The sequence below is a fragment of the Cucurbita maxima genome, unplaced genomic scaffold (genome assembly GCF_002738345.1).
Source record: "Cucurbita maxima cultivar Rimu unplaced genomic scaffold, Cmax_1.0 Cma_Scf00009, whole genome shotgun sequence".
In the NCBI taxonomy this organism is placed as follows: Eukaryota; Viridiplantae; Streptophyta; class Magnoliopsida; order Cucurbitales; family Cucurbitaceae; genus Cucurbita; species Cucurbita maxima.
This window is the reverse complement of record NW_019272025.1, coordinates 1,383,496-1,393,525: the sequence shown is the minus strand read 5'-3', so window position 1 is coordinate 1,393,525 and position 10,030 is coordinate 1,383,496. Positions and strand designations below refer to the sequence as shown.

The 10,030-nt window shown below is 36.2% G+C and overlaps 1 protein-coding gene across 1 annotated transcript; it reads right to left on the bottom strand.

The window, feature by feature from the left end:
* Positions 1–5,141: 5,141 nt before the first annotated feature.
* LOC111483615 (probable LRR receptor-like serine/threonine-protein kinase At4g37250) lies at positions 5,142–7,994 on the bottom strand. The gene is made up of 2 exons (XM_023129834.1): positions 6,270–7,994; positions 5,142–5,970 (listed from the first exon to the last, which is right to left on the bottom strand). Exons 1-2 carry the CDS (start codon positions 7,840–7,842, stop codon positions 5,303–5,305), a joined length of 2,241 nt encoding a protein of 746 aa, XP_022985602.1. The 5' UTR covers positions 7,843–7,994; the 3' UTR covers positions 5,142–5,302.
* Positions 7,995–10,030: the final 2,036 nt, after the last annotated feature.

Genomic DNA, 10,030 nt, shown 5'->3' with positions numbered 1-10,030 from the left:
TAACAGTGATCCTGCCCTAAGAACTAAGGGTCCACATTTGTATCTTATAAATGGGTAGTCCGTTAGTCTACTACAACACCTAATATTTTAGTCTATTAGACCCCGTATGACATGTTGTGTGCTAATTAGGACTAGGAGAGCACCTAAGTGTCGTGCTATATACTATGTTAGACAAGCTGTAACTAACCATGAGAGCGCTTTACATACGAGCTCTGAGTATATGTTACACCATAATTAAGAAAACTGGTAGATAATTAATCATCACACACTAGAACTCCTTTACATCATGAAGAGTAACTCAAGCTCCATGGAGTTGACAAGCTTGTTATGGTAAACTTAAGAGAACTCGGTAATAGAGATTAGATAAAGAGTTTCTAAACATGACATAATGACATAATGGTTGTAATGAGGTAGTAAAAAGATAACTACATCAACCAAAGATCTAAGCTACCCTAAAAGCTAAATGTGCCGTGTTTAAGGAATGAAAGTCATATCATGAGCTCAAGTGAGTGGTAACTTATAGTATGAGAGTCGTTTTATGTGAAGTATATTTAACTATAGAACTATGAGTGAGTTACCCATTGAATATACTTATATATTCACTCAGGCTACTTTTTCATTTTTGTAAATAGAATTTGAGATATCGAACGATGATGGTGACGTGATAGAGTTACGTGGCTAAAGAATTTATTAAATTTGTGTCATAGAGTTTTCGCAGTATTTTAACATATTATGTACTATGATGTCTCACATTGGTTGGGGAGGAGAACAAAACATCATTTATAAGGATATAAAAACCTTCCCCAGCAGACGCGTTTTAAAGCCATGAGGAGAAGTCCGAAAGGGAAAGCTCAAAGAGGACAATATTTGCTAGTGGTAGGTCTGGGTCGTTACAAATAGCATCAGAACCAAACACTGGACGATGTGTCAGCCTTCTCGCTCTTGCCCAAAAGGGGTAGACACGAAGCGGTGTGTTAGGAATGACGTTAAGTCTCGAAGGGGAGTGGATTGTGATGTTCTACATTGGTTGGGAAGGAGAACAAAACACCCTTTATAAGGGTGGGGAAGCCGGAAGGGAAAGCCCACTAGCGGTTTTATATTTTCATTCTTATTTATTTATTGTTATTATTTTGAATATGCAATATTTAATCATATTTTGACTTTTAATGATGGACATTTTCTCTTTACGACTTTCAAAGATTGTATTTCCTTTTCCTATTTCGTTTTCTTATAAATAATTTGATTTTGACACATTTTGTTTTCTTTATATTTTTGTTTGTGACATTTGTGGCTCTAATGTATGCTTGGACTTTTCATTAGTTCAACGTTGAATTTTTCTTATTTATGTTGACTAATCGTAATATTTTTTTTTTTTTTTTTTAATATTGAATCGATTAAGAAACAAAATTTTTAATATAACATCGAAGGTGAAAATACAATTTTCAAACTTCTTGATTGAAAATATATATCTTAATCACTTGAGTTGTATGTTCACGTAGATGAAAAATAATTGTTTATCGTATTATAACAACATCAAATCAATCTAAGTGTAGTTTGGTGGACATGACTACCTCCAAATTATAAATTTGTGTTTAATTATTTAGACTCCTAAAAGTTCTTAAAAAGGATTGAACAAGAGTTGAAATTTACTCATAGTGATAAGCGCACGAGGCAACAATTACGAGCAAGTGTCAGAGGAGCATATTCCATTTGGGTTGAAACAGATTTAGATCGTTTTGTAAGCTTCTCGTCTTCAAAAATCATAATTTCTACTTAAAAAATGAAATTAATTTGGTTATTAATATTGTGAACTCTTACTATATAAAGATTTGTCTATTATTATTATTTAGAGGGTGGAATATTTGACTAGCAATTAAGAGAAATTTTTGGTTATAATGATTGGCTACTACCGTGGATGTAGAAGAATTTTTTCTCTCCGAATCACGTAAATCTCTTTATCTCTTTGTTTAAATTTTATTCGTGGGTGTGTGAATGCAGTTGATCTTGCTTTCGTTTTCACTACAACAATTGGGTATCAGAACATTTTGGTTGTGACATTCCGCTACAACAATTGGGTATCAAACAATTTTTAGTTGCGACATTCCACTACAACAATTGGGTATCAAAACATTGAAGGTGGTAGCATTTCGACGTACAACAAGCGATATCAGACCATTTATTATAATCTAGCTAAACAAAGGTGTATATATATATACAGCAAAATGTCGGAGCAGGCACGTGGTATACATAACGTACGCTGTCGTTTTGCATGGCTGTAAAATTAGTGGAACATTGAAATCTGAAATCCCATAAATAAATGATGGCCTTTTGTTTAATACATTTGTTACAGCTACACCCTCAAATTTATATTCATTACAATTATTGATTCCTTCTTACATCATTACAGTAAAGAGTGGTTGGGTGTTCTTGAAATTCTCATTCTTATCTCCCAATCCTCAAACCCTTTGCTTTTCTCCTCTTATTTTAATTATTCACTCCCACAATTTTTTATTTTCTCCTCATTTCAATGTCTATGTAAGTCGGGCTCGTTCTCAAGTAGAGTTGAAAATGATATCGTCTTATATTATGAGTTCCTATATCAGTTACAGAGAAGAAGAACGAAATTCCCTTTATAAGCATGTGGAAACCCGTGTTTTAAAAACCTTGAAGGACAGCTCGAAAGGGAAAATTCAAGGAGAACAATATCTACTAGCGGTAGGCTTGAGTTATTTTATATATTGTTTCTGCTTTTGTTTTATAAGTCTTAGTTGCTTGCTCTCATTGCCAACGATTAACCTAATTGTCCACTGAAAATTTTTGTGTGTTAGGATCGCACAATAACGCACACAGTCGATCATGATGAACACAAAGAATAGGAGGCATATTGACTCTAGGTTTTATTTGATGACTTCAGTATGTACACTGATAGAGAATACAAACAATGAAAATAATTTTGAAACTCGTAAATTCCAATATTCTAGATTCCACTTTTATATTCCGATGAAGCATTTGACTCTTTCATACATTTCATAGATCTTTGGATTTTAGATTCATGAATTAACTAATTTTTCTTTTACTCTATAATATTCTAGATTCCGAGATCTATATGAAAATAATTTTGTAACATTAATGGGTATATATATAAGATTTATGTATAATAAATATAGGTTTAACATATTTAATCACCTACCATGTCTCTTCCAAATCAAATATCTATCGTATATATATATATATATATCTACTGCCAGATTTAATCAGCTACAATGAGTAAATAAGGAAAGTTGGTAGGATTGCATGTGATTATATATATATATATGTTGAACTTCAAAGGTCTTGTGCCATTGGGAAAGAATTAGACAATTTTCAAAAGAAAACAGGGAAGTTGTGAAGAAGCAATAGAAACAATGGGCGATGCTAGTTTCATCTCCTTTTGCTTCAAATCTTTGACCCATTTTTTATGGATAGTTTTGGTTGTAGGTTTGGGAGCTTTTACACAAAGAATAACTTGATGATGTATGAATTGAATGGGCACAACATGTATCTAACGAACAACCCAAGTCAACCGCTAGCATATATTGTCATCTTTGAAATTTTCTTCCCCTCAAGATTTTTAAAACACATCCTCTAAAAAAAGGTAGAAAGGTTTTCACACCTCATAATCCACCTTTCCTTGGGTTGGGAACCTTTTCATGTGGGAAAATTCGAAAGGAAAAACCCAAACAGGACAATATTAACTAGCAGTGGTCTAGGACGGTTACAAATGGTATCAGAGACAGACATCAAACGGTGTGCTAGCGAAAACGTTGGGCCAACAAGAGGGGTGAATTGTGAGTTGTGAAAACTTCTCCCTAGCGGACGCGTTTTAAAAACCTTGAGTGGGAACTTAGAAGAGAAAGTCTAAAGAAAATAATATCTATTGGCGATGGAGGTGGGCACAAATGGTATCAAAGGCAAACATCAAGTAACGTGCTAACAAGGATACTAGACCCCCAAGAGGGGTGGGGTTGTGGAGGTGTGGAAACCTCTCCTTAGCAAATGCGTTTTAAAAACCTTGGGCAGAAGCTTGAAAGGAAAAACCCAAACAGGACAATTTGTGTTAGTGCTAGGCATGAGCTGTTAGAAATGATATTAGAGACAGACACAGACGATGTGCCAGTATATAACCAAGAGAGTAACAACAACGGCTCACAATATATAACCTTGGGTAGGGGGAAATGACTAGTTGTCAACTTCTCCCTACCCATGGTTATATACTGTGAGCTGTTGTTGTTACTCTTTTGCTTGCTTATATAACGTCTCTTTCAAAAATCTCTCTCTGCCCTCGTTTTCTAAAACCTTCTAAAACCTTCTCTGTCCTCGTTTTATAACGTCATCAAGAGTGTGATTGTGACACTAGGCATAAGCTGTTATAAATGATATTGAGTCGGACATGGACGATGTGCCAGCGAGGACGCTAAGTCCCTACGAGAGGTAGATTGTGATATCCCACATCAGTTAGAAGGGAAACAAAGGATTGAGTGAGAAAACTTCTGTCTAACAAATCCATTTTGAACTTTTGAGGGAAGGTCCGAAAAAAATCTTAGAATGAAATGTTAATTTTGGTTGTGAGAGAATTGTGTTGCATCTACTTCCATTTGTGTGTTTTTTTTATTGAACAAAACAAACGATATATGATGTTAAAAACCATTATTATACCATTTCATGCCACCAAGTTTTGGTGAAGCATTTATGTTGATCATAATGGAATTAATTGTACCCACCTTCGTAAATATATTATATATGTTTTGATTCGCACAAGACACCGGTTCCAAACCACCATGAAAATTCATACACATAATATCGATTTAAAACTAGCATCACTGCAAACCATCATCGTCATCGTATAATAACAATAAAATTGCATTCGATGAAAGTTTTAAACTGTCATCATAGTTAAAAGTCATTGTACATGTATGACAACATATGTTTTAATGATGGTTTTGAACTGTTATCATTGTATAACCGTCGTCTTACTCTTTAATGATAGTGAAAAAGTTCGTATATGGATTCGATGATAGTACAAAACTGACAACATATTTATTGAAACAAGCTCATTTTGTACCTGAACGAATAATTTGTATTGTGAAACACATACCATACGATTTTTTATGAAATTTAACTAAAAAAATATGAGTGGATCATCAGTTAAGAACACAACAACAAAGGCCAATCTTTTCAATCATCAACCACACACTCAATTACAAACATTGGAATTGTTAGTTAATAACCCAAACACCTCTATGTATTATTTGCACTTTCTCCCTTAGAGACCATAATAGTGTGATGAAGTGGATATGGTTGGAAATTTCTCCAAAACTTGCAAGCATTCTTTCATGGATGGTCTCTTTTGTGGGTTAGGTGATGCACAACTATATCCTAATTTAAAGCAAGACAATAAAGCTTCTTCTTTCCCCTCCATCTCACCTCGAATCGCTATGTCAGTCATTTTTAGGGCTCGACTCTTATCTTCGACTGCAAGACCAAGCACCTGGCTCAACTCATCCAACACGATGATCTTTCCTGTCAATAGCTCAAGCAATATCACTCCAAATGAGTACACATCCCATTTTGGATTGGGCTTCAAGCTCCGAAGCGACTCTGGTGGCAAGTAAAGTGACACTCCATTAATCGAGCTTGGACTTGGTCCAGTGACGAAATCTTGGAAGCTATCTCGAGATGCAGTAGACCGTTTACTCCCGAAATTTCGAGTTGAGCCACCAGGCTTGTAACTCGAGTCGCCCAAGAAGAGCTTCTCGAGACCGAAATCGCCGATCTTGGGCTCCATATCGAAACCCAAAAGAATGTTGGTGGGCCTCAAGTTGCCATGGACATGCTTCTTGTCATGGAGATAAGAAAGGCCACGAGCTACTCCTTTGGCTATTCTCAATCGAGGCTCCCATGGAAGATGACAAGGCGACGAACCCACTTTCCCTAATAAAGTAAGAAAAAGGCACAACTTATGAGCTATACCGACAGAGCTCGTGAATTTTCCGGGAAGTGAAATCTTTGCCGCTAAGGACATAATTTAATGGTTGACTTCCCAAAGTGTCATTAAAAACAAACACTTTCAGTTATACCTACTCCACCGTCAACCATTTACTCAATCCAACGCCGTAAACGGCAAGCTTCTGAGCTCAAAAACTCAGAGTTCATCGGACAAGGCGACAAAGCTTGGAGCTGTTTTGAACCCATGAACTCAAAACAACAATACACAAACATAAAAAACTTACTGTAACGAGCATTGGCAAGGCTTCCATTAGGAACAAAATCATAAATGATGAGCTTTTCATCGACGCCCCAATAAAACCCACGAACACGAACCAAATTTGGATGAACCAATTTAGCTACGACACGAATTTGATTCTCGAAATCTTTGAATTTTTCCACTCCGCCGTCTCCGATTCTTCTCACGGCAAACGCCGTCCCGTTTTCCAGCACTGCTTTGTATGTTATGCTTGATCCGGTGGCGCCGAGGATGTACGCTGATGCTTTCAGCAGCGCCTCCAGTTCCAGCTCCTTCTCTCCGCCGTTTACCGTTACCAAAGTCCCCTTTCTGTTCCCGTCTCCTCCCTCCTCTGCCGTCTCACGGTGGCCGGGGATTGACACGGCACTCGCCTGATCGGAATTTCCCTCTTCTGGGTCCTCTGTTTTTCTTAAACAGGACCATCGGGAAACTCCTCTGGATTCCGATGAGGATGTGGAGAAGCTCTCTTTGGCCAAATTGGCTTCGTTTTTCAAATGGGTTTCGACGGATTTGTTTTTTCTCTTCAAGTGATAGACGTAGAAGAAGAGGAGGAACAGAATTGCCAATCCGACAATATCTCCCAGTACAATGGCGACGATTGTTGAGGGTTTGAACCGTGTTTCGCTCTGTTTTTCCGGCGATGTCGTTTCTGGAGTACTTCGGTCTAGTGGAATGGCAGCGATCGCCGGCGGGAGAGACGCCGCCGAAGAAGGAATTGGGCATGGGGTTGTCATTAACTCGCCGCAAAGATGGCGATTTCCGGTGAAGGATTTTGCTTCTTGGTTCATGAACACATCAGAAACAGGGACTTCTCCAGTGAGGTTATTGAAGGAGAGATCAATAGTGGCGTTGGCCGGAATATTATGAGCGAAATCCGGCGGGATTTTGCCGGATAGTTTGTTGTACGAGATGTTGAAATAACGTAAATTGTCGCCACCAAAATCAGACGGCAAAGCTCCATCAATCAAATTAGAAGACAGATCCAAAACCTCCACCGTTTTAAACCCACCAAGAATTTCACCGGAAATGTAATTGTTCTTCAGAGACACAACCGTAAGATTACCCAAATCCGCAAGATCACCCGGAAACTTCCCGACCAAAGCATTACCAGAGAGGTTAAGAACTTGCAGATTCCCAAGTCCACCCACCGCCGCCGGAACCTCACCAGAGATCAAATTCTCCGACAAATCAAGAAACCGGAGCATGGTAGCGTTAAACAGAGACAGGGGAAGAGACCCATTAAAGGAATTGTTAGAAAGATCAACCGATTGAAGGTTTTGAATCAGACCCAGATCAGAAGAAACAGAGCCCATGAGCTGAGAATTCTGTAGAGACAAACCTGTAACTCTAGAGCCACCGCCGCCACCGTCAGAGCATTGAACTCCCCGCCATAAACAGGGCGTCTCATCGGAGTAATTCCAGTTCTGAAGAACAAAAAGAGGGTCGTCCAAAACGCCATACTTGAACGAAAGCAAGAGAACCCCATCAAAATTCAGTCCATAGCAAGAATATTGAAGAAGAAGAAAAGCAAGAACTGTGCAGCTCCAATGGCAGCTCATGATTCGATAGAATAAAAGAAAACCCACATCGCTAAGGAATCATAAAGAGAAAAAATAGCAAAGAATTCAAAACCAATATGCTCTTACTTGCTGGATCTCTGCAACCTATAAATTCCTGTTCCACGTTATATGCTCCCAATTAATCATTTTTTTAAAAAAATCAAAATTATACCTAATTAATAATTTATTTATTAAAAAAAATTAATCTTTTATGATCCTCTTCACTCAGATTTAAGAAACTAAGAATAGGCATCTTTTTGGTAAGTGACATACGAGAAACTCCAAAGTTGCAGACAGCCTCTCTCTCTCTCTCTCTCTCCTCTTTCTCTCTCTAGCTTTTGACTTAATCAAAAAATTAAATTAAATTCTGTAATTCTTCAAAATCAGTAATTAATTAATTTATTAACTTGATATTGAATCCGTACTGATTGGGTCAGGGAGAAACATGATCTGTTATTGATGATTCTGTGAAAAAAAAATTAGAAATGACAAGACATAATGAAAATGTTCTCAATTCCTCCTTTCATCATGGCTTTTTTTTTTTTTTTTTTTTTTAATAAAATTTGTATATTGAAGATGTGGGGAGCACAATTGTAAGGTTAATAAATGTTGAAATAACTATGGATGTGTCGTGTTGGTTGGAGAGAATAGACTCTATGAAACACGAATGGAGAGACTATGATCTTAAATGTGAAAAATTAGTTTGAGTTACCTAAGACAAGTATCGATATGGTTTCTTGTAGGAGTTGGAGACGAATGTGATGGAAATGTAGACAGAGTAGTTGCATGTAAGTTGATATAGGTGGAATATGATGTGAGTGATGATAAATATGCCTCATTTTAGTTGAAAACTTTTTCGTGTTGAGAAAATTGGAGGGTTCAAAAACTCAATAACTCGAAAAAAACTCAATCAACCCAACCCAACCCAACCAAACTTGTACGGTTTAGGTTTTTGTACGAGAACCCAAGAACCAACGAACCAACTCAAAAATTATTTTTTGGGTTCGGTTGGTTTTGGGTTCTGGCACGACCCTTTAAAAATTATTTTTTAAAGGTTTTACAAAACTAATGTTTTATTTATACTAAAAATAAAAATTTTCAACTCAATCCAACCCAAAAAATTATTCTCGAACTTATAAGTTGTTTTGAAAAATTTTACTATTGGATTCAATCTTGTTGGATGATGAAAGTCCCACATCGGCTAATTTAAGGAATAATCATGAATTTATACTCTCTTGGTATGAGGCTGGTTGGGGAACCCCAAATCAAAGCCATGAGACTTTATGCTCAAAGTGGATAATATCATATCATTGTAGAAAGTCGTGTTTATCTAACATGGTATTAGAGTCATGCCCTAAACTTAGTTAACATAGTATTAGAGCCATTAAACTTAGTCATGCCAATAGATTGGTAAATCCTCGTCGAGCCTCGATTAAGGGGAGAGTACTTTGTTCGAGGGGAGGTTTTGGATGATGAAAGTCCCACATCGGGAAGCGCCCAAAGTGGACAATATCATACCATTGGAGAAAAACGCTTATTATTATTTAATTCCAATAATAATATGAAAATGAAAAGAATTAGAGACATTGCATGTGTTCTAAAGAGGAACCATTAAAATGGTTGGGGATTCAAAATTATGATGTTTGTTTTATAGTAATGGCTATGAAGATAATGGAAAGAGATTATTGTTTAATTTCTTGGATAAACCCATCAAATATTTCAATAATATACTTTTCATAAGTTTATTATTAATTAGTTCATTAAAATTTAAATAACTTGCATCATGAGATATATTTTTTTTAAAAAATTATTAATTTAACAATAATTGAGATTTCAAATTAGAACATAATGGGATTAATGGACCCAATAATGATTCAAATTTTTTTACAAAAGATCACCAAAAAAGGGTTAAAAATGTAATGAAGATCAAATTGATAGTACTTTTTATATAACAAAGTAATCCATTACTTAAAAGAGGAATTTCCATCAAAGTTTCAAAAAGAAAAAAATAAATAAATAATTTATACGTAAGCATTGGATCCATGAAATTAGGTTTTATAATTCCATTTATAAACTATAGGCCCCATTCCCTTTTAATAAAATACGCTAAATTTGCTATGTGGTCCTTATTGTTTTAGATAATTCTTAATTTAGTCCATTCGAGTTTGCCACTCATTTTTAACATTTT